The 25,679-nt window shown below is 42.0% G+C and overlaps 1 protein-coding gene across 2 annotated transcripts; it reads left to right on the top strand.

Annotated features, from left to right (window-relative positions):
- The first annotated feature begins 223 nt into the window (after positions 1 to 223).
- Positions 224 to 7,737, top strand: LOC136559358 (protein NDNF-like). Of its 2 annotated transcripts, XM_066554519.1 has the most exons (5): positions 224 to 409; positions 1,676 to 1,744; positions 2,436 to 2,631; positions 4,345 to 4,469; positions 5,468 to 7,737. In XM_066554519.1, the coding sequence occupies exons 2-5, from the start codon at positions 1,717 to 1,719 to the stop codon at positions 6,817 to 6,819; spliced, it is 1,701 nt and encodes a 566-aa protein (XP_066410616.1). In that variant the 5' UTR covers positions 224 to 409; positions 1,676 to 1,716; the 3' UTR covers positions 6,820 to 7,737. The 2 variants fall into 2 exon arrangements, with proteins under 2 accessions (XP_066410616.1, XP_066410617.1); XM_066554520.1 differs by lacking the exon at positions 1,676 to 1,744.
- Positions 7,738 to 25,679: the final 17,942 nt, after the last annotated feature.

The raw sequence follows: 25,679 nt of genomic DNA on the forward strand, positions 1-25,679 counted from the left end.
TAGGCTGCAGGAGCAGCCTGGCTGACACTCGGTGCAGGAGCAGCTCCTGGGCTCTGCAGGCAGCACAGCCCAGGGGCTGAGTGGACAGCAACCAGCACCTGGGAGATTGCACAGCTGGGCAAGTTTAAAACAACCTCTGAAAACACCCCACTGAAGGAAGCACCAAAATCCCTTTGTGGCTTTGGTCTTTTTTTTTTTTTTTTTTTTTACTTTTTGTGAAGGACTGCAAGCATTTCAGTTGCTATGTCTGTTCAGGAGCCATATGGAAAAATCAGTTCTGTCCTGTTAAACTGGTTGCACAGTTTTGGTTTTCATCTGCCTACAGAGATCTGAAAAGTCTGTGTTCTTTTCTGCTTTTTTGGCAAAGAAAGCAAGTGGTCTGAGGAACATCTAGCCAGGAACAAAATAGGTATGTACAGTATTTTTTGTGTAACATATTTCCAATAGTCTGAGAATATATTGTTAGTGTAATTGAGTGAAAATAGCCTTTGGGATGATGCTCTCTTTGGGATAAGCTGATTATAGGTTTGCTGATCACTTGGTTTGTTTGTTTTCCTGGACAAGAAAAGCTGAGCTGCTGTGGTATCAGTGTGGTTTGCAAGATCCTGTCATTTAAGCAGCAGAAAGACTTTTTTAAAATCCTCTCCAAAGCACAGAGCAACTCAGATTCACTGTCAAAGGTGAAGCAAAATATTTGGGGTTTTATTTTAAATCTGTAAGCTATAATTAGACTAGAGGAATAACCAAGTGGCAAAGTGACTCAGAGTCATAAGGAAAAGCTCTATTATACGAGCATTAAAATGGAATTGATATGGAAATCTTATCTATTCTTTCAACTTGTTCAGATGGTTGTTTAAGCCTGCATTCAACCAAGTGCTAAAATAGTACAAGCAGGCAGAGAATAAACCAACTGTTTCTGGCTGTTGAGAGGGACATTCAGATGACTTGGTAACCATAATTTCCATAATCATCTCACTGATTCTAAAGATGTGCTTGACAATGGGAATCACAGATTTTGTACATAAAGACCTACAGATGGCTTCAATGCTGTATTTAAATGTATGTTTGAAATGGATTTAAAAAGGAAGGGGTCCTTTTATAAAGTCTGTTTAACTGCAATGGACAGCGGGTGTGCTGAACTGGAGATCTGACTGCCTAAAATCTTCCACACTTTTACAGGCACTATGGGGAAAGAGCTGATCTCAGAAAGAACTGAAAATTACAAAGAACTGAGCCTTTGTCTTGCATGTTTTCTCCCCTCACCAGCCACTAATCAGATTTAACCAGGATCTTTACTCCTTGCTGCTTGTAAGATGCAGCTACTTTTCCTCAAAAAAGGGATCTTGCACACAGAGCTCCCTCTGCTTTCCAAATCCCTGAGCTACAGCTGGTACCTGCACTGAAGGTCTCTGCCCCTTCCACTTTCATACTTTCTGAAACTGACCGTGGCAGACAAAGGAGCTGTAAGTTATAATCAATAAATGCACTGCCAAAGTTTCCTGTGCTAACTGGAGCCTCCTCCTCTGTGCAGCTCTGGGCAATGCACACAGCAGTTTAAATAATGTCAGTATTTGCTGGGGACTGGTTTTGTACTTTTCTTTCATAGATTCCAAGCTGATAATAAAGCCTGTTGAAAAATGGGACATAAGTGATTTTTTAAAATATCTCTTGCCAGGGTGAATACAAGACAGTTGTTACAGATCCAGTGAGCAGCAAATGCTGAGACAGGCTGGAAGTGATGCAGGTATGAGAATGATAAGCAACACAAAAATCTAAAAACAAGATTATTGCCCTACAGTGATAAAGCCTTCTTCCAAATGAGATCCACAGAGCTTAAAGTCTAATTACCAGTTCAGGGATTCTTATCCAAGATTCTCCACCTTTGACCAAACAGTATCTTACACAGCTCTGGATAAGTTAGTGATCCTCTTATCTACACATGCCTACTGTCCTAGTGGGCAAAACAAAAATTCAGTGATCTCTGATAGAACAGCCAAAGCAGGGTTTGGGACATAGGGACCTCCTGAGAGTTTTAAAGGGAGTTCCATTACAAATAGCTCAGCCTTGAAATTTACTAAGTGAACATCAAAAACTAGAAAAAGTCTTTTAAATGTAATTTTCCACTCATTCTGATAGCAGTAAAACTAATTTTTAAAATAATTGTCATGTTGCACTTGTGCTGCATTGGCTACATTTTTTTTTCCTCTAATTAAAGACTTCATAGCAGTTTCTGCAATTAAATCTTTGCAGAGAGATCCTCAGAGGAACATTTCCATGAACTTTAAACAACTCAGCAAAATGGAGACTTGCACTATTTGAATTCCTGGCTTGCTGGGATTATAACAAATACCAGGAAAGGCACATAAAGAGAGGGTCACATTACTTTCTCTCCTATGACAGCCATTTCTGTTCACTTTTGTCACCCCACTTTGCAGTACTGAAGATGTCCTGGCTCTGGCTTTATCTTCCCCTCCATCTTCTCATGGCGACTTGTTTGTGCCATTCTATAAAAGCACCCACCACCAGCTCCCAACAGAGCTTCAAGAGCAACCTCTTCAATTTCTACCACTCCCTGTTACTTGCAGATGGTAAGGAAACCACAATCCACCTGCTGAAGGATATACCCAAAAGGTAAGAGCAAATCAGCCACTCCTATTCTCAGAGACATCCCCATGTCACTGGGAATTGCACACTACCAGGATAAGCCAAGAATCCCTGTGTACCTGCAGGGCTCTAGCAGTGCACACTGAAATGCCAGAAAAAATGCCCCACTCCTCAAGGGTCATTACACTTCCCACAATCTGGGATGAACCTCTGAGATGAAATTTAGATTCCTGAGCACATTTCAGCAGCTTTCTCTGCTGTCAGAGCAGCAGCAGAACGGATACAGGATGGGTGCTCCAGCAGCAAACAGCTGTGTCACAAACAGCCCAGCTTCAGCTCTGCAGACAGCAGCCATCTTCCATTCATGGTGAGATACAAACATTTTACCTAGCAAATCCACTACCCCAAAAATCAATAGAATAGCTGCACAGACATTTTATCAGGAAATCTGCCCCTGCCCTGCACACTAAAAGTGGTTTTGCTGAATGGCACTACAACTTGCTAAGATCAAAAGTGCTTCGCATGTGGAAATTCCACATTCTTCACCTTCCCAAAATATCTGAAAAAGTCTTCTGCCATACCCAGATGTGTAGGTGATCTAGATATTACAACTGGCACTGCATCTGGGTAGCAAAGATCAATCTGCTTGTTTGGGAAGATATGCACTTTGGACAGAGCCCAGCAAATACAGATTTTGACACACACGCGAGCGGCCATGGAGCAGAGGGTGAGCCAGATTGCTCAGCCTCGATGTGCACTGCACAGAAAAACTGGCACATGTTACATAATGTGACCATGCTCACAGGAACAGAACTAGGGGCTCTCCTACTTAAAGAACAGGGGCATTGAAACAATGAAAAGGAGTTTTTCTATGCTCTTGTGGCATAACACTAAGACTGCAATTAGGAAGTAGTTTAGCATGATCAGGAAGGTTCTTCTGAACCCCAGTCATCCAAACAGGAAGACAAGCAAGGACAAGTTTTGGCTGAGAGTAAAAGACTCAAGAATGTGGAACCGATTCCAGGGAAGCTTCACTCTGGCCTAGGAGCCATGCCCTGAAAGCAAGCCACACCTCCAGGCTGACAGGGTCTGTCCACAGGGGCTGTGGTTGTCTCACTGGTGAACAACAAAAAAACCCTTGGATTGCCAATTGCTTTCGTTAAAGTGCAGAGTGAGGCACCCAAATCCAAGCATTTATATGGCCAAGTCCATACATTATAGACCCTGTATAAAAACCAACATAAATAAAACAGAGCAAGACAGGAGGTTGGGCTTTTTCAAGGCAGGAATCAAAACCTGACCAAAGAGACTGATGGCACTTTGTGTTGCTCATGCATAGCAGCCTCTGACACAAAGGCAATCAAGGCAGAACTGGCAACAGATGATTAGGGAGAAGGCAGCCAGCTAAATCACATCCATCATCCAAAATAACCAGCTAAGGACAAGATAGAATGCTCACCCAAATCTTGAAAAAAAAAAAACTCAGAGGGAAAAATATTGCCTTCAGTGGATCAATCTTTCAGCAAACACATGTGGATTAAAAATAAATACCCCACAGCCTGTTTTCTTCCCACAGCTGAAGACTGCAGACACTCATCATCCCTTTGTGTGGATGCACCTCAGAGAACAGTCATTCCTACCCAAAACAAAGTGACCCATGTCAGAATGGCTGATTACAAGGAGTTTTGGGCAAACCTGAATTCCCTGATGCATTGCCTCTATTTCTGTTCACATTTACAGGTACTACTTTGTTTTGGAAGAGGGCAGGGCCCTTGCCCCTTTCTCGATAACAGTGACTCCCTGTGATGTTCCCATTGAGTGGAGCATACTTGTGTACAAGCCTCCACCAGGAAAAGCAGCACCAGGTGAGGCCTTCAGGCTGCCCAAGCAGAGGCAAAGAAAGCTCAAGTTACTCATGGATAACTGTGTTACAGGGAATTTCCCACAATCCTAAACATTTTGTGGTTCCCTCCTTTAAATTGCATGGACTGACCCAGTTTCTATGGGTAAAACATGGAAACCCATCAGATCTTGCCCTCAACACAAATAAATTAAGGATTAGATATTAAAATGTCTACATCTAAGGTTAATATTTGTGAACAACTGCAGGTCTTCCAGGCTGCACAAACAGACCAACTTCATAAGCTCTTGGTACTGGGCTGAACTTCCCTCTGCTGCCTCAGTTATTTTTCTGTGGCTTAGGTCACTTGAGACAACTATTTGCTCCCCACATGAGGCAGAGAAGATTTAGCCATTTATTCTTGCCACATCTGCCATGGCAGTGGGTTCTATACTGCCTTTACCCTTAAAGGCAATTCCTTTCCCTTGCATGATTTTTTAAATTAATTTTTCAAACTAAAAATCTAAAAGCTGCCATTAACAAGTTCTGACCTGTCAAGCAGGTATATGGCCAAGTATACACCTGACATAGGAGTTCAAATTACACGCCTTTGAATTGATAAGTTTTCCCTCTTCACAAGATAATGGCCTAAAACTAATCCAAAGAAAAAAACCTAGCACAGAAATAATGAGTCTCCTTAAAGTACCCTAAGAGATAGCAAATAGAAGAAGAAAATTGTAGGGGCATCAGGCATGATACAAGCCCAAGCTTTTCCAAGTTGTGGTTTCATAATTACAGTATTTTTGAAAACATAATTCTACAGCTGCACTGCTAAAATGAAAGCTTCTCAAATTTTAATTTAATAAACTGCCAGTCGCAACATATTTTTACTAAAACATATTTTTAGTTATAATTGCTGCTTTCAAGAAGAAAATACAATGTTCCCTAACAGTAAAACTTGCATTATGTGCTTTATTTCACATCTTTTAAAGCAGAAGTTACAAGTCTGCCTTTTGCCTGCAGGTGACCATGATACACAAGAGGTCTCCAAATCTCACAAGGCTTCAAGCATGGTGTCCACTCTCTTCAACTACAAGGGAAATTCTGTAGAGACCTACATGGGAATGTCTTCCCATTCTGCCCTGTACCTGCTGGAGTTCCTGTCCACAGAGAGGGACACACACATCACCGTGTACCTGACAACTGACACCACGTCTGGGCACCTGTACCCAGAGCTCCCAGGGGATCCACGCATCGATGTCATTGGCATCGGCCACACAACGGTGACCCTGGCCTGGAAACACAGCCCTTCTGTCCTGCAGCACAGCGAGGGCATCCAGTACTGCCTCCTGGTTAATGAAAAGCACAACTACAAGAGCTTGTGTGCTGCTGAGACAGCCATCAGATCCTCTGGAATGAAGCTGCCACCCACAGTAGCTCTGTCCCTCTCTCCATACCTTCTGGAGCCACAGCAGGTGATGATACTGTCCAACAGTGAACTGAGCATCATCAACAAAGTGAGCAGTGGGGAAGTCAGGCAGGTGTGCATGGGCACCAAGAACACCTACACAGTGCCCAACCTCAGCCCCAGCACTCAGTATTACTTTGATGTTTTTATTGTCAACCTCCTCACAAACGCCAGCGCCGCGTACACCGGGACATTCGCCCGGACCCTGGAAGAACCTGAGCCCAAGGTGACAGAGCTGAAAGATGGCAAAGTGATTCATGTGGTCCTGGATGGGAAAAAGCAGAAATTCTACAGTCTGCAGTACCAGGCAAGGCACAAGAAAATCCACTTCACCTTTCAGTTGTGTCGGGGCCAAATACGGGTTCACATAACAAGGAACGGCAAAACAGTGGCATCAGAAAACCTCTCTGGGCTGAGGTATTTCTCCCTGAAGGGAAAGCTGCTGGACACCTATTCAGTGCAGCTGAGGTCCACAGAGGAATCTAACTCTTCTGTGAAGGTACTGGCATCCCCCCATTTCCACAAGCCCTTATTCCCACTTCTTCCAGAGAGCTTAAAGATCAAATCCTTCAGTAAACTGAGAACATGCAGGTCTGTGACCATTGCCTGGCTGGGAACACAAGAGGAGAGCAAGTACTGTGTGTACAGGAAAAGGATTGAGGAGGATCAGATCTGGAGGGAGCTGCAGAGTGCAGACAGGTGCTCTGGGCCTGAATCTCGGCACAAATCAGAGAAAGTACTGTGCAAGTACTTCTATGACCTAAACCTCCAGCGAGCCGTCACCACAGAGACCATCAAAGGGCTGGAGGCAGGGACACTCTACTTGTTTGATGTTTATCTCTTTGGGCCATCTGGCATCCCTGTCAGATATCACAGCAAAGTTGTGAAGACCAGGAAAAAATGTTGAAGGTTTTGAATGAAAGCTCGAAGTGAGTGAATGCAGGTAGTATGGAAATCTACTCCAACCCAAGTCAGAGCCCCTGCAGTTTGAACTATGCTGATAAATAAAAAAAATTAAAGCTATAAGATTCTACAGCAAAACACATCTTAGGTGATTATACATCTTCTCTCCTGTGCAAGGTGGGGTGCATTTTTTCTTTCCCTGTCTCATTCAAACATTAAAAACAGAGTTGTGAAACACTCATACACATGGAAATAAAATAGCCCAAGAGTACTCATGAGAAATAGACTGGTTACCTAAAATGTTTCTGAAATCCAGCACAGAAGTGATGGGGAAACGCCTCACATGAAGCACACGCCATTGCTCAAGTCCCAGAAATTTTTCCACTATCTGTAACTCATGCAGCTAATGAGGAACCGAGAGATCCCACAAATCAGACTGCTCTTGAGAAAGAGATTCCTCACTGCTTGAGCAAGAAAGGAAACAGAAATTGAAAAAGCAGTGGAACTGATGTATAGCTCAATGCATTGAGTAAAGCAGGCTGAACTACATCTTCCCCTATTAACCTGCATGCTTGCTTTCATTCCTACAGAGAAACTGTGCTTGGTTAGAAACAGACAAAATTGCAGCCAGGAACTGGCTCTGGATCTGGCTTTTCTCAGGAGTGTACAAATACACTGCTGTGTTACTGCCCACAGAGGAAAGCAGCAATTGAGGAATCTTGCCATGGAAAGATTTGTCATCTATAGCCTCTGAAATCAAGCCCATGTCAATGACTCTGCGATTCCTGACTGTAATATATTCATTCTTTGCATCCTTAAGCCAGCCTATATCAATGAATGCATTGCTTTGAGAAAAATTAAATGTGGTTTTCCTACTAAATTTCATGGAAGGAAAATATTTGTAATAAAAATTCTGACACACTTTGGTTGTCTTGTGTCCTTGATTACCTTCCATATATGACATGAGACAGGGTTAAAAAAGACAATTAAGTCTTCATGAACTCCCTTAGGTTCATTTTCAATTATCAGTAGAAAGTATTTTGTGTGTAGGTTCTTGGCAGGCCTGGAATTTACATATAAAGAGATACAATAGCTTCACTAACCAAGAGGTTGCCAGAGAAATTTTGCCTGTAGTAATTCTTTTTCTTCTACAATTACACTAAACACATTACATAAATGATTAAATCCATTGTTGTGTATTTGTCTTGCAGTTCAGGGTCATCAAAGTCCCAGTTTACTCTGAACAATTATTCCATCCAAATGTGTTTGGAGGCCCTTGGTAAGGACAGAACCAGTCCTGTGTGCAGGACCAGGGTTGTGTTTCCTGCTCCAAGGACTCTGAGCCCTGTGCACCCTGTCCAGGGCACTCTGTGCCTGCTCAGCCCCAGATGAGGGGCCAGGCCTCCCCAGGGATCAGCTGCAGGGTCTGGGCTTGGCTGGGCTTTGCATTCCTGCAGGCACTGCCCCGGACTGAGCAGGGCCACAGCAGGAGCCACGTGCTCTGCAGCCTCCTGTCCACACTCCGCAGCCTTTTGGCTAATTACAGGGGCTGGCAGCTGCTCTGCCTTCATTCCAAGGCAGGCCCTCGCTTCATTTGCCTCCTGCCAAAAATAGTCTGAGCTCAGAGAGCAACAGAGGTCATCTCTACTTGGAAATCTCAATGTTTTCTGCCTTCCTTCTCAATTTCAGGCACTTATATTGTGGATGAATTTCACTTAGATGCCCTACAACTGACCGTAATAACAACCATAACTATAACAGAGGAACAGGAAGATCTGTCTAACTGCAGATACAATATATTCTTAATCCCCTGCCCTCAGTCTGGCAGAGCATTAACCCTTGCTATACAGAAATGCCACAAAAAAAGTCTTTTGGAAGAAGATACATTGGCACCCTGACCAGTACCAGTGTTTCTACTAAAACAGGTTGTTTACAATGGGACTAGCCTTGGGCTTCTCAGTAACATCCTGGATGAGGGCTGTAGTCAAGAGATGTGAGGAAGGGATAGAAGGAGAGCCTGAAATAGGGCAGAGAGCTGAGGAGTCAGAGGTGGCACAGAAGCAAAGGCTCAGTGTTACACCAAGTTAAGCACAACAGTTAAGAACCTGCAAGGAAGGAGTTCAGGTTTGGAGGACAGCAGCTATTTCAGAGGGACTTGGAAAAGAGCCAGGAGAGTCTCTTCTGCCCAGATTGACCATTTGCTCTTCACTCCTCCTCCCCTGGCCACTGCCCCATGCAGAGGACTGGCTGAGGCAGAGCACAACTTACTGGTCCTGTGGCCCCGGCAGGGAGCCGAGCAGGGCAGGGAGCACTGGTGCTGCTGGGAGGGCTGATGCCTGTCCCTCACTCACAGGAGGAGCTTTCTCCCACACACACCAGCCCCTCCATCAGCCAAGGCCCCTGCACTCAGCAGAGAGCTTGGCTGTAGAGAGGAACACACTGTTCTGCCACAGCCCATCACCCCTGACACAGCAGAGCAGGTACCTGCCCTCCAGGCAGCAGCCCACCTTGCTCATGTGGGCAGCCAGCCATGCTCTGTAACAGAGCCCAGGAGCAGCAGGGATGGAGAGCAATGTTCCTCTCCACTAATCTTTCCACTGTGATTGCAGCAGGCTGCAAACCTGTGCTCAACTCACTCCTGCCCACACCCTGCTCCTGAGGTGGCCTCTGGGTGCACTGGTTTGAGCTGGGGCTCAGTGCTGTCCTCAAAGTTTCAAAGGCTTATCCACAGCAAAACCAGAGGTGCTGCATTAACCCTTGGTGCTCTTCCCTCCCCTACACAGGCAGCTGTTTGTGTGCACAGCTACCCATCTTCAGCACCCACAAGTCCTTTTCTTTCAAAGCTCTTTGGCATCTTTCCTTTCCCCCTCCTTCCATTTTGACTAGTCTTGGCCTACTAGGCCACATCTAACCAAAACATTTCCCAAGCCTTTTCTCCTTGCTTGTCTTCATGCTTTCTGCAGTCCTTCCTGCTCCATTTTTAGAGGCTCAATGTCTTCAGCTCAGCCTGTCCTAAGCTGCCATCAGCTCTTCCCACCCCTGCTCAATCTGAGTCACACCAGAAGCACAGACAGATCTCTTCATGGAGAACATTGCAGAGCAACGTCTTGTTCTTGTGGATCATTTAAAGTAAGCCATCAGCATTATTATCAGGCGAAAGTATTTTCCCTGGCTAATGTATGTCAAGTCCTGTCACAGCTGAGATCAAAGGCCATGCTTCTCCTCCCAGCCTTTTTACAGAATTGCTCCCACTGCCATGACACCCCCTGCACATGGGAAGTGAGGGTCAGGGTACCAAAAGCACAGCAGGCAAGTAAGAGAGAACAGGTCTAACTCCACACCCATTTTCCCTGTGGGCTCAGCCTCACAAATGAAAACTAGAATTGGCAAAATCAAGTGCTGGTATGGGAAACAGTGCAATAACAGAGCATGGGCCTAAGTTTACCATTGTGTGTTGCTGCTGGGCACAAACCAGAACAATGAGGGCCTCTTCAGCATCACCTTTCAGTGCTTCATAGAACTGCTCCTGACAGGGACTTTGAAATGTGACCCAAGTCAGTAACAATTGCTTGTTTAATTTATACACTTTGAAAGATATTGCTGTCCAAAACCAGTGAGAGGTTTCTGACACTGGGTTCATGTACTAATGGCATTTATGAGTTAATATTTAGCTGACAGCAAAAATAATCTATATTGTTCATTCCTTTCTTATTTCCTGTATGTAACAACCCATTTATCCATTCCCTGTTACTTTGAGTTTGCCAATAAATTTAAATACCCTTCCAAGTGGACCTGGTAGTTTAATAAATTGTTCCCTATCTGCCCACATTCAGGGATGCATTCACAGCTTTAAAAGAAAAAAAAAAAGCTTAATTTCAACTTAGTATCTTGCAATTTCTTTTTCTGGCTGATGCTTTCCCATTTGGAATACTCCCTTCTAGCTTAAACAACATGTTAAAATATTCTTCCTGCTTTGGCCTGTGGTGCAGAGGCAAAATCCTGCTCATTATTTGCTTTGTAAGACACAGAGCTCAAGTGTTGGTTTATATGCACACACACCACCCTCATTTTGGGCTTCCTTACTATTCCCTGTTGGGTTTTGTGGGTTAAGAATTTATGAGCCATGGACACTGCAGTTAAACATCCTGGCCACATGCAGCTTTGCACAAGGCATAAAATCTAATATTGAAAATCAAACAGCATTAGCACTGACAGCAAGTACAGACCAGTGACCCCAAAATGCCAAAGGCTTTCAGGTGCTGTTAGAGCAGCTGAAGCTCTCTGGCATTTAGACAAAAATGGATGACTGAGTAATCATTCAGCACAACAAAATAGAGGGTGGCTGTGGGGGCAGAAGGGGAACAAATGATGTGTGGCTGCTCATCAGTATTCCCTCTTCTGCACATGCAGGACTGAGACACCAACAGTGTAACAAAGCCAGTGCAGTGTGCTTCTCTTGCACAGCAACAGGGATTCCATGGACAAGCCTGCCAGGGAGTATTAAACAACAGCAGTGTAAAAAGGGAGATCACTCTACTAGAAGAGGCAAACGACGAGTGCGTCCCGCAGCTGCAATGCATTCCTCCTCCCAGAAACGCGATCTAAGTCAAGGATGGGCCGCGGCATCCTGGGCTGCCGGGAGAGCATCCTGGGCAGCACCCGCTGCCACCAGAACTGCAAACACCAGAGGGCACTCCCCGGCTGCAGAAGGAGCACAGAGTGTGCTCGATAAGGCTTATCAGCAAGAAATATCTCAGCAAATTTAACAAGTCCAGCATCCTTCTGGTAAGATTATTAAGAGTAGCAGGTAGAAGAAAAAAATCCAAAGAGCTCACATATTATTTTCTTTTAGTCTTTTACATCTTCCAAGCTTGAGGGATTTTTGTTAAAATTAAGTGTGTAAAACCTAACAGCCAAGGAATAGTGAGAGACAAGCACTTGCTAAAAGGATCCAAACAGTAGTGGTCCCACTGCCTCTGAGATGTCAAATCAACCACTAATGGGCTAAAGCTCAAATAAAACAAACACTGTGGTACTGAGGGCAGTCACAGATTTCATCATGCTCAGGTGGGGAGTCAGGCACAATCTGCTCAGCAAGCTCCTATCCCAGGCACCTCATCTCTCCTCCTGCAGTGCCCTTGTACTGAGGGACATTCTCTGGGGTATTACTTCCCTGACTCACCAACATTTAGACACTGACCTCCCACTGGAGCTGGATGTCCCACCTATACTCTGGGACACAGCAAACAGATTGCAGTTTGTCAGGGCCCTTTTCGGGGGAGAATTTGGTCACTGGCCTTTTAGCCTCTATAAGAGATTAAGGATTTGCTTACAGGGGCCAGGAGCCATCCCCAAAAAACTGCAGACCCTGACCTATACTGCTTTTGCATTGAGGAAAGCTCTCTGAAATTCTACTTCTCCCCATCAAGTTTACAAAAGCATGTGAACAAGGACAGGGCTGACAGCAGAAGGGACCAAGTCAAAGAGCCAGAGATGCTGTTTCTTTTTACAGACATTGGTATCAGGGACACAAGGGGGGCTTTGAGAAGGTGGCCCAGAAGCTCAGGTTCAAAAAGACTCAGACTCCCATGGTAATTGGCTCTGAAAGCAGAACTCAATAGGAAGGGAGACCTCCAGGAGCCAGGGTGAAAGCAGAAGGAAACCATGAAGAATCTGAAAGTAATGAGGTAAAATTCAAATTTGTTAGAAGCTTCTAAGGAAGCAAAGGGCCAAACCTGGATCCACATTGTGGATCCAGCTCACATTTTTATAAGTTGCCTACTATGGACAGGAAGCCTATTTATCTAGACAGACATTCATTTTCAGAAGGGCTCTGCAGGAGCCTTGATAAGGGCTGCCAGTGAGATACATCAGTCCTGGCCCTTCCCACAGCATTTTCCAGGCACCAGCACCATGGTGGTAACTGATACCAGCAATTTTTTCATTCTCCTTCCAGCAGCAAGAAGATTACATTCGATTGAGCTTCACTACTGATTAATTTCTGTCTCCAGGGTTCTCTGCCAGCATACAAACCCACTAAGCCCCTAGTATTCCTTTAGCCTGTGACTCATAGGAGAACCCAGCATGCAGTGTGTTTTCTGGTCCAAGACCATGATCCTAAGGAAATGCTCAATCTGATTCTCCTTTAGAGGCCTCTGAAAATAACCACACACAGTCCACTGTCAAGGTAATGTGCTGTTAGACCTGGATCTCACATCTGACATATCTGCTACATGAAAAACACCACAAAGACCAAACAGGGCCTCAAAGCAAATAGTCAAAATCTAGCTGCCCTACTTTTCATTTTCCTCTGGGACATAGAGTTCAAAAATCAGCCCAGCAACACCCAAAGTGGTACTAGCCAGCACAGCTGAGGTGGTACTAGTGTTCAGAAAAACTTCAGTTTTAAAGATGGGAAATGCCAGTGCTGGGTCCCACACGTTTTGTCAGGGCAGGTGATGGTTTTAAAGAGATTAAATGCAGCTCCACTCTGAGCTTAGGGCATGATGGGTCTCACCCAAGGCTGCAAACACAACCAGAGAGTCAGAGCAGAACTGTTGCTATTGACTGCAGTGCTGACAAGTGCTCATCTCCTGAGGCTTTACCCACTGAACTCCCACAATCAGGGAGTTAATTCCTTCTTTCCTTTCTCCATTCCTGACACACAGAAAGTGATCCTAAGCATGAGCTACTCAGCTTAACAGTACCTCAGTGTCATGACTTGGGGCCAGGTTCATGACTTTTAAGCATTTGGAGTTGACACCCATGACTGGGGCTTATGAGCTGCAGATCATGAAAGCAAGAGCAGTTTGCTTACAATGGCAAACAGGAAAGATTAAGATGTTTTCTGTACATGGTGGAAAGCTTGAACTTGAATTCTTTGGCCTTTTTTCCTCTAGAAGAATCCCAGCCAAAGAGGGAGCCAATATTAAGCACTACAGTCAGTGACAAGTGCCTTTGAGGACAAGAGCCATCATCCACCCACAGAAAAGGATTCTTTTCTTTATCTACAACTCAAGGAAGGAAACACAATTTTATTGTTGGGTTGGCCTAAAAAACAAAAAGAAAGTACTTCTATTCAGGCAGTTAGTTTCATATGTGGGCCAAACCCTCTGCTTTCATAACATGGTAGAGTCCTCAAAGCCAGATGTTCAAAAACAGAGTGCCAGTTTCTCAGCTCAGACTGAGAACCCACAAATTGGCCAGACCATCAGCAGTGTTTTGCACATATTATCTCCTATTGGGACAAAATCTTTTCAAATCTGCCTGTAACTCAATGAAACCACAACAGTTACATCTGCAAACAATTTGGCCCACAATATTTTCCTCTCTAGTCATGCCTATGCAAAGGGAAAAAAATGCCACTTTCATAGTGACTACTTTATCCACATTATTCACATGTACTAATGCCCAATAACAATGTTTTCTAGAATACCCAGGAGAAAGCAGAAAGGTGTTTTATTTTAATTCTCCCAAGAGGAAATTTCCACAAAGAAGCAGTCAATTCTAACTCCAAAATACAACTGTTCTATAGCTAAGCAGCAGAACAACTCAGAAATGAAACTTCTCCAAAAGCAATATCACAACTCCCACTCATGCAAATGGTTTTTATTTGCAAGGGTGGTTGTTCTTCAAGAAAGGACTCCACAATGGAATGGAAAGGTGATTCAGAACTGTAAGTCTGGTGCTAGAAAGGACATTAGAGTAGAAATCTGCAGCTCACATTGTGTTGGGCACAGACAGTTCTGACTAGAATAACTGACAATTATGTTATTCAATAGCCTTTTGAGTCTCAGAAATTGGCAGCAAACCTAACATTTCAGCTATTTGGATAAAACTGTTCCTTGTCTCTAGGGTATTGCTGTTTATTTGCCTCAGCTCTATTAATTCCATCTTAACCAGGTATTCAGAAAATGTGTGATAGCAGAATTGATCAGTCAAAACATACCGAACATTCTTTTCCAGAGGATTGTGAAATAGCTCATTTAAGTACTTCTTTTGCAACGTCTTTTGGCTACACTGTCCCTCCCACTAGCTTCTTATAAGAATCATTGAATTACATCTATTAGTGCCTCACTACAGTTTCTTTCCCTATTAACTTGAGATAAATTATCACAGAGTATTCTCAAAACACCCACAAGGATCATTGAGTCCAACCCTTAAGTGAATGGCCCATACAGAGATGGAACACACAGCCTTGGCATCATTAGCACCAGGCTCAAACCAACTGAGCTAAGTATTCAAGTGCATTTCTACTTCATTTAGAGCAGGAACTGTTCCCTAACAGAGCAGTTCCCCACCCACTCCAAGAAAAGAAAGCTAACTGTCATAGCAAGGCCCCAGGTAAAACTGTAAACATGCTCACTTCCCACTGCTAGAGCATGTTTCAAGGTAGGCAAACGGAAATAAAAGATAATGGAAAGACCAAATTTTAAAAGGGAAACTAGAAAACTCCCTACAGCCTGCAGACATGAAGGAGGCAGATCCACATGCCTTAAAGGTTACTTTGGGCAGGTAAAGAGACTGGCCTTCTGCACCCTGTCTGTCCTGTGCTCCCTCCAGCCATCCACAACACCCAGGGGCTATGGAAAAGGTCAAAATGAGGGGTTCTGTTCACTTCTATCCTCACTGCCTATCCCACAGCCAGAGAGGCATCTCTCCATTTCCTGGAAACTGCAGCATTGTGGCAAGAATACAGAAAAGAAATAAACACAAAGCTATATCACAAATCTGAATGTTGGATTCCCAGTAGAATAAGGGTGAACAGCATTTCGCTTTTAGGAAATTATGGGTTACTGTCAGAACACAGCTTTGATTTAAGCTCTAGTTTGGTTTGGTTCAGGCTTGTGTCCAAACCTTTTAAAAAACAGTTCAGTTAGAACAGTTAAAGGAAGTACTATAGGGTTTACTGCACTTTTTCCTTCAGCAGTGAAATGTTTTGACTGGAAGCAATTAGGGTCAGGAGCCTTTTTTTTTTATTACATGCATATTCAGGCCACAGCACTGATCCAATGGGCCTAAGTGCAGCAATAAATGTGGTGGGCACCCGTTGTTTATTCTCACACCAGAGTAACTGGACGATTTTACCATTAGGTGGCACCAGAGAATATTTGAACATACCAGGAAGGACTATTGGGACTGGGATCGTCTTAATTATAGTCCTCTTTGCTATGCATATGAGCTCTTTAATTACTTACTAGAAATGTTACACAGTTCATCAGAACACAAGTTGCAGCTACAGCCATGATTTATTAACAAGTGGTTTTTAATCATACATGAGAAGTATTTAACATGAAATTGCCATACAGTTGGATTTAACTGAGATGAACAGCTTTGTGGGGTTTTATTTGTCTTACTGAAAAGAAAAATATATTTCTGCCCAGACAATTCCAAATGTGGGCTGTTAAAAGAGACCCTTTGAAGAATCCCTGTGCGTATCTGGTACAATTCCAACAAGGTCTATGAATAATTTACTAGCTAATGAGCTCTTTTTCTGTTTATGAAATAATACTCTTAAGAATAATAAGGCAGGACATAAGCAGTAGCCATATGTTTCTTCTCAAGTTCTAGCCAGACAAATGACCTGAAAATTGCTGTTGCAAGAACTTCTAAAGCATATGGCTAAGTACAGGGAATTTGTTAACTTCTTGTGTCAGATCCAAGAGTTTCTAATTATCAACAAAAGATGGAATACCAACCCAATTACTCCTGATATATTCCAGCCAAAGACAGATTCCAAGTAACCATAGCTGTGTGGGTGTATGTGGTTTGAAATAACAGGAATCACTGCAAATTTAGTGTAAATAAAAAAGTAGACCCAGAGAACACATCCAGACAAATGTGTCCCAGTGTGCTGAATGTACTTTCAACAGGAAGCAGGAATTTTTAGGCATTCTACCAACACTGATTTCGAGCCACCATAAACTATTAGAGGTACATTTACTTTCCAGCTCTACAGAAAACTCCAGTAACAGCTTATTTCATTTGTCAGAGAGGAAAAGAAAGGTGTATTTCTTACATAACAAAACAAAAATATACCAAATAGTTGACAATTTTTTTTAACTATTAAATGCAGATTTCTTTTTAAGACAAGATCCTCATCCAGCTGGATAAACACCAGGACATTGGTACATTATGCATATTGCTGATACATCTGACTAAGCAACTGAGTCCAGTGCCATTTTCTCACTGACAGGAATCCTTACTCCAAAGCCCTGGACACAATGTGTTTTCATACCATGCCTGAATCATAGAATCTCCAGCCATTCTGCTTAACAGCAAGATGGAAAAGCAATGATATATTCACAACAATGGACCAGAACTCATAAAACCTCTAGGGAAAAAACACGAGGAACCCATTTGTACATTAAACAATATTTCATATTCACATTAACATTTATTACATCATCTTAAGAGCCATATAAACTGTCAGGGATTATTCCCACTGTACTGGGTCAGTGTGTCAATCCAGGTCAACAACAGCATATTCTTCACTAAATTAAGAATGTTTCTGGGTTAATTTTTGTTTTAATCACACATCTTGCAAGGAAGGTGAAGGTCCACAGGTCATTTCATGCTGTGTTTATGTTTGAATTCAACATGTTGAAAGTCACTGCTTAGGTCCTTTTTTACTTAACTTCCAGTGATTGGCTCTCCAAGGTTTATGGCAATAAACACACAAAATGCCAATTATCCATAGACAGGCCAATGGCTGGGATGCTTTCCTCTCCACAGCCCTGCAGGCACTTCTCAGACCTGGGTTCTCTTGGGTTGAGTTGCTCAGTCCAGAGCAGATTCCACTTACTACACTGCAGAGCTCTGGAGAGTAAAGCTCTAGGGGGAGTAAAGCCTGAGTAGAGGCTGCTGGAGAATCCCTAACAGGCCACGGGCTGAGCAAAAAACCTGAAAGAAACCATGACACTGGTGAAGAGAGGAAAAATCCTACAAATCCCCAGAACCACCTCCTCTTCCTCAGGATTTCCAGCCAGACAATGATCATGAGAGAGACTGGTCCATTCCAACAAAAGTAGGCAAAATCTATGGAAAATGATCCCCAAATACTTAGTACAGACTAAACATTAAAGTAACCGCATGGGCAAAAGATGTGTAAGAGTCTACAAATGCAATCTTTTCCTATTGGCTCAAGTTTCACTTCCATCAAAGTGAAAAAATCACCAATTTAACTAATCCTTCCTTTATTATACTGCTTTTAAGAGTAGTACCTGAGCTCTAAGTGTAAAAAATAGGCATTTTTTAAAAACACAACCTTGATCTAGTTAATGCACCATAAGAAAATAAGAAGTGAAAACTCACATTTTGGACCTGCCTAAATTTCCAGAACTACAGTAGAAATATCCCAAAAAATCCAAAAAGTACTTCTGAAATTTGCTCTGTCCATGCTGAGTGCACATGACTGATGTATTTCTCCCAAACACAAGATTAAAACTAAACTGTTGTTCCTTATCATAGCAAATAATACCTGGCACTGTTCCTAGGCATTTCCAATATTAACCCACCTGTAAACCAAAGAAAACATTTTCTCATAGCTCAGGAATCACAGTGCCACAGCAGCTCATTTCAAAGACCCAGGAATGCTGCCTGTGAAACTTAACATGGCATGAGCACATGGAAGCTTTTCAATGATTAGCTATTGTTTTATCAGGTCCACAAGAGAAAAAGATGAGTTTTTACCAGAATGGTAATGGTATCTGACTGACAAAGCTACCTCAAAACCAGAACAAATAGAAAGATACTAACAACTAGAGAGAAAGACATAGTAGCCAACAGGTTTTCATAAATGTCCTTATACAACTTTTTCCTACTAAAGTGTGGGGAAAGTGTTCAAATGCCTGTGACCCCAATTAAAACACCTACTTTTAAGCAGGCAACAATCCACCTTGCAAAATCTTATTCCTCACTGCCTGTTATGTTCCACTTGTCACGCTTTGTCTCTCTCAGGCTTGTGTATAACAGTCAAACACAAACTAGCGCTCCCTTCCAGCAGGAATTAAGCAGACAAATGAATTCAGTCAATTAAGCCCATTGATTTTGGTGATTTTGTTTGTACACACAAAGCCAGGCTTAAACACCACAGTGAACAATGCCTTTCTTTATTATCCCACACACTGTCCACAATCATCCAGCTATCCTAATATCAAGGTATGCATACACAATCAGTCAGCCTGAGCTACTTCACAACAGTTGTGTCCATAGAAAATCAATAAATATATTTATCTAATAATATATAAATATAAAATATATAAATATATTTGTATAATAATACATAAAAATACTAAGAAATATATGTGTTCATGGTTTTGTGGTATTAGCCAAACATTGATGCTGTGGTATCCCCAGGTATCTGAATCCTGCCCTCCCCTCACCTCCTGAGGCACAGGACATTGCAGGTGTGTCTCTGGAGCACTACACTCTGCAGGGAGTTCAGGAAGTCTCTTCTCAACATCAGTGCTCAGCATCACTGCAATAGCTGTTCATAGGGGGAGGATTGTCTGCTGTACAGTATTTTTTGATTTTTTTCAATACACAATGATTAAGTACCTTTCCTCTTCCCTCACCTCAAGCCCTGTACGCCCTTTGCCAGGGCAGCACTGTGCAGTTTGTTACAGAAAATGGGCTCAGCAAAGGTACAGATTAGTTAAGGGAGCACCTGTACAGAATCCCTTGGGCTGCAATATTCTCAGTTACACCTTTTAACTGAGAGCCCTCACCTCTCTGCTCTCACCCTGCAAAAATCACAATGTTCTTCCCAAACTCCAGCAGCTCCTTCTCAGGCATGGTGGCTGTGTGGAAGAGCATTGCTCTTGTCAGTTGAAATCCCTGCTGCACTTGTTTGGATTGATTTAGCTCAATACTCTCAGCCAGTGCTTCTGTACTAGATTCAAAAGATTTATTTTAAATATCCCAACAGAGTCAGATAAGACACACTCGGCCCATTTCAGCATAAAACGCAAAACATTCTTAGAGCAAAATGTGCAAAACTCCCATAACTATTTAAGTTAATAATTAAAAGGCCTTCCCCTAGGGTTAACCAAGTCAAGTTAGTTATTCCTCTCATTTAAAGTGCATGTACTAGGACCAAAAAGGAAGACTGTTGGATGATTTTGCATTTCATCCATGCAGAGCTGTGCATTATAACCACATACAGAAGTGCAATATGCTTCCAGAAAAGCACAATATTGCTCCATACCTTGGCATTTGTGACAGAGTGCAGCAAGGCACATACCCTGAAGCCATCCAAGCCTCTCAGACTGCTATAGGAGACATACCTGCATACCTGAAACCAGCTTAAACAGCATGGCATCCACACAGAACATAGTCAAGGTGCACATTTAACAATGCATTTAAAACCTTACTTGCACTTCACACCTGCTGCACAGACACCTTTATACCTCACACCTAAGGGAACTTGTGACTGGCAGTCCCAGCCAGCCACTTCTCCAAACAATGCTTTAAAAAAGCAAATTTACTTTAATCCCAGTGCTGGTGCCAGCTTTGCAGAAAGACTAAACCATAGGAAAAGGCAACACTCTCCCTGTATAAGTGCTACAGTAAATGACCACCCTTAAGTGATCATGTTCTGAATAAAACTCATTCAGGACTGTGTGCTATCCTGTGCCCATTACCATCATCCTGTCATCATTTGACTGCTTTTTTGGGAAAAAAAAAAGGCTCTCGGGTAGCCCTGCTATCTTGACACACTGGAGAATCTAAAGGCAACAACAATTATCCCAGAAAAACATGATTAAAATAAAGTGCTTAACTTTAGCAATAAACACTACATTACAGCATAAGTATTTCAGATGATTCTAAAATGTAACAGAATCTTCTGAAATCTCAGGTTTTTCTTTACTCTTTGTAGCCTATTCATGCATAGGATAGAGAGCATTCCTACATGATTAATCTTACTAATAAATGCATTTAGAGGCACCCTTTTTTTAAGGGCAGTATAAACATTTGCCTAAAATATAAAAAAAAGCACAGGATTTTTTTTTTTTACATCAACTTTTCAAAAATTAGCATAATAGCACTCTGAGACTCAGGTATTAATTAGGCAAACTGAAGCACATGCTTGATAGCATTATCAGAGAGCATTGACTACACTGAAATCTCTGGATCAAATCTTTATCTGTTTCACATCCAAAGTCATTTACTCCAACATATCTGTGTGAAAACATCCAAGAGCAAAATGTATTCCTACATGTCCACTGGAGTTCTTGGACATTTACAGTCACTGACCTGACAAAACATTATTACAGACTTGTTTTAGGAATGTTATTCAGTCCTTTCAGTGCTTCCTGTCTCTGCCTCTGTGGGCTAGTAAACTTGACTTGAACAGTTTGGTTACATTAACCTAGCTTTCCTTGCCATTACTATGATATTTTTCTTTCTTGTGAGTACTGTGAGTCATTTCCTTAAATCTTTGCTGGTTTGGCTGCAGCCTTCAGGATAGTAGGAACTGCCAATGCTCCTCTTCTACTTCTGGTTTTAATTGTGCTGTGTGCAGGAACCATTGCTCTATTAGAGTAGATTTATCTGTTTAGTTGAAACAATTACATTTTTGCCTAGTGCAAACCATTGAAGTTCAGTTTCCATCATAGCTTCCTCAAAGCCATAGAAGGTTCCAGGTGTTGAGAGTCTGAGCCCAATGTTCTGTGAATATTTAGATAAAACTCCTGCAGATGAGCAGCAAGACTTTAGAAACATGGCCATACCACTGTGTCTGATCATGCCTTTATTTAAATAGAACAAAGTCTTTACACCTAACTAGATAAAGTCTACTAATGCATTCTAATGCTTAAATACTCCTCTGTGTATACCTAGGCCTTGAGCAAAGGAAAACACACACACACAAAAAGGAACAAGAAAACTCAATATGTGAAAGACCCATCCAGGGAGATTCTGTGGTAACAACAAGAAGCAGGGCAGGGAACCACCTACCTGTAACCCAGAACCAACATCCAACTCTCCAAGGCAGGGCCAGAGCAAGAACCTAAGAGCCAGGGAAGCCCAAAGCAGGGCTGAGCTCTGGGCCACGCTTAAATGCAGCTCTTAAGCCCATGGGTAGAGGGTGTGGGTGGGGCCCAGCCCAGGTGGGGCTGATCAGGCAATTAAAGCCTGTTACACCCAGAGCCCTGGCACTGGGGGACAGGGGCTTCCCAGCCTTCGAGGATGAGTAGCTGTGAGACATAAAAACAACCATGTTCTAAGGGCTGAATAAATCCAGGTGCTTTTTACAGACTTGTGACTCACCAAGTGCAAGCAATTTTATAATAATGAAGACACATATTAAACCTGTATGAAAGAAACAAGGTAAAAGAAGAAATCCTCCAATCCCATCTTTTGTTCAGTTTCTGATAGATACCCAAAGCTAATCTCAGCAGCTATCAGCCTTTACTACTGAAAGGGAGGTACATTAATTGTTTCAGCCATTATATACAATATGAAAGCCTTGAGAGACTGAAGGAACCTCTGTGGTGTAAAGGAGATTTTTTTTTTTTTAGTTCAGTGACTACAATAATAATTGAGTAAATCTTATCTGTTGAGACAAAAAGAATAGATTTTTTTTTTTTAAATGGATCACTGTTAAATGCAGCATTTTAACTATGCAGGACGCTAAGAAGGATGTACACTACATCACACCCCAGTAATAGAAAAGAAAAATAACCAGAATATTCCTAATAAAGAAGGTTGACCTATTTGGAATCTGAATCCAGAAAACACTTTTACCTATCCGTAATTTTATTTCCATTAATTTTAGAAGAAACAGAGAAAAACTGATTCAGTATATATTTATTTTAAATCAAAGTATTAACTCTAATTGTAAACTTATATCAGAATTTAGTTCAGATACTCTCTCCTTCAATAAAACCACTTTTTCCTGTTTGACACTTTATGTGAGTGGAATAGAAAGAATGTAAAACACCTAAAAATCACCTGTGAAGATTACAGTGTAAAGAGGCAGTTTCAAAATAGGAATATTTTTTCTTAATCCAGAAGAACCTTTCTTATTCTTAATGAATTAAAGAACATGGTTATCAAGTTCAGGATTTAGATTAGAAACCAACTTTTCCTTATTTACAGATTAGTAATGCAGTTCCTTTGACAGCAATGACATGACAGGGAGATTGCCAGTGCAGGGTTATTGCTCTCATCCTTTTTTGTTCTTTAGAGTGCCATATTCAATTCTCATTCTTGCTATCATTCATTAGTTACTCTCCTTACAAATTAGGCAATATCAGTTTTCTTTTTCCAGTTGGAAATATTTAAATCTCTTGTTTTAGTGTTTTCTAATTGGATTTAGAATGTGAACTATGACTTTGCTTCTGAGAGCCAGAAAGAGCCCGTGCCATTTCCAAGAGCGAAAACTCCTGGACTTCTGAGCCTTGTACATTTGTTTCAAATTCTCCTAACATTTCTGAAAAGACAAGGTTCACATAATCCATCTGTTGAAAAATCTTCCAGAGATTAAGATGTTTAAAACTGCATGGCTCTAATAAATAACAGTGTATATATAAGGTTATACAGCACATTGAATGTTACCAAATGTTAACACCTCATGTGTGATCAGTCAGACTTTTAAGCTGAGATCCAATGGTTTTCTGCAAGGTTGTATTTATTTCCCTGCTCATTCTCACAACCATTAATGACTGTCTATAAAATCCTTTGGTGATGGGTGAGGTACCAGAAAACAGGAAAAGGTCAAATATAGTGACTGTCTGTAAAAAAGGCAGGAAAGGAACAAATAAATTCTAGACTAGTCAGTTTAACTTCTTCTCCCAGAAATATTCTGGAGTAAAAACAAGTAATTGGAATAGGTAACCTAATAACAAGAGTCACACAGAGCAAGTATAGCTGTGACAAGAATAAATTCTACTAGATCAATGTGCTACTGTAGCAAACCAGGAATGTTTGTAGCAGTGGCCATAACTCAGGACTTCAGCAGAGTTTAAATCCTATTTCCTGTAACATTCCCATAAAATACAGCAAAAGTTGTCAATGACACAAAATGTGAAATAATCATCCCCACACAGGACTGTTGTGACCATTAGGATGGAAGGATGTAACAAAACAGACAGATATCCTATCCTGGGCCCACTGTGTTCTGTGTTTCACTGATGGTTCTGTGAGAAAACTGAAAGGATGCTCTGAGGGGTGTAAAAACTGAAGCTGCAGAAGTACAGCAGTAGTGCAAATAGATGTCAAAAAAACAGGGAACACAATCTTTTAGAAAAACCAGGATCAAATTCATTTGGGACAAGACCAGAAGACCATGCTGAGCAACAATACTCAAATGCCACACCAAAACGCACCAAAGAACAATTAGTTGGACAATGGTATTTTCAGAGAAGGACCTGGGGGTTACACTTCATCAACACAAGCCAGCAATGCCATGCAGACAGGATAAGCACTGGATAAAAATGAATATTCAGGAGTACAGGTTGTGAGGCAGCTGGTAAGGTCATGCAGTTCTGTCCAGCACTGGTCAGGCCTCAGCTGGGGTACTCCCTGCAGGTTTGTGCTTGCATTTCAAGGATGTAGCTCACTATGGAAAGAGTTTGTTGTAGACCAAGACAAAACATGACTCTGAGAATGAGCTGAAAGACTTAGGAGTATCTAGCTTAATGAAGGTAACTCTTAAAGATTAATCAAAGCTTGATAAAAGTATTTATAAGCACCAAAGTCTGATAGAAAGAATAAATAATTCATTCAATGTGTCCATGGTGGACAGGACAAAAACTAATAGCTTTAGGTGGTAGGAAGAATAATCCAAGTTACTTATTAAAGGAAGAAAATACTTCTTGATGGTAAGTGAAACACAGGAATTTCCTGGATAGGTCATGAAGACCTCATCATGAGAAATTGTAAAGGAGTGAATAAATAAATATCTATTAGAAATGAACTCAGCATAGTTAGGAGATGAATGAGATAACATTTTTTGTTATCTCTTTCAATCTTTTTGTTTTATGGTTCCATAATTCTGTATCACTAAAAAGATGACTCAGAATCTCTCTGCCCTTTCAGTTAGAATTTATCTGGGGAATTTCTAGGGGTGGAGAAGTTTTTGTAATGGCTGTGGCAGACGTTTTATTTATTTGCTGGTGGGTGCACACTACTTTAGAACAGAGTAAGACACGTTATATTATTCTGAGAAATTTAAGTTAATGGGACTTGTTTGGGGAATATGGTATAGCATCATGAAAAGACAAAATATTATAGGCTTTTACTTCTGTAAAACAGTGAATGCAATAAAGCCTTTCAAAACACCACCAGCATTAATTTTCACTAGCAATAACCTCTCCCAAATAACAAACCCAAACTTTAGCACTCCTTCTAGAAAAGCATTTCTAGATACTACAGATGAAAGAATCTGCATGCCACCTTCTTTCCCCACCCTCACTTTGCAGCTTTCCAAACTGCCCTTTCTGCACCCACCTCAGGGAACTACAGAAAAGAGTACTTTGCTTCATCCTGATGCGGTGAAGTAGAGAAATTTGAGATGAAGAACAATAAATAAATGCAAGCTCTGCAATACAGACTGTGCTGTATTAAGGGTAAGTTACACAGCCTGACTCTTTGTTTATATCTCACTTCTCCCTCCTGGGCAGACACACCCAGCCATCAGCCCCGTGCACTGGGAGCAGCCCCAAAGCAGAGCAGAGCACATCCAGTGCTGCTCCCTGCATGGTGACCCTCATTTCTCATCCCCTAGCCCAGGGCAGAGCCACACCCTTCCCAGGAGAGATCCTGCACATCTCTCAGTCTGGGGACTTCGTGCAGCCCCAAACATGTGGGACTTATTACAGTGGATCACCCAGTTCGCGAAGTTCCTTTAAATTCCAGGAT

The sequence above is a fragment of the Molothrus aeneus genome, chromosome 8, assembly GCF_037042795.1.
Source record: "Molothrus aeneus isolate 106 chromosome 8, BPBGC_Maene_1.0, whole genome shotgun sequence".
Lineage (NCBI taxonomy): Eukaryota > Metazoa > Chordata > Aves > Passeriformes > Icteridae > Molothrus > Molothrus aeneus.

Coding starts and splice junctions, on each gene's coding strand:
- LOC136559358 (XM_066554519.1), top strand. CDS start 1,717: ATGCTGAGACAGGCTGGAAGTGATGCAG. Junction 2,632..4,344: donor CTGAAGGATATACCCAAAAG/GTAAGAGCAAAT, acceptor TCACATTTACAG/GTACTACTTTGTTTTGGAAG. Junction 4,470..5,467: donor ACCAGGAAAAGCAGCACCAG/GTGAGGCCTTCA, acceptor TTTTGCCTGCAG/GTGACCATGATACACAAGAG.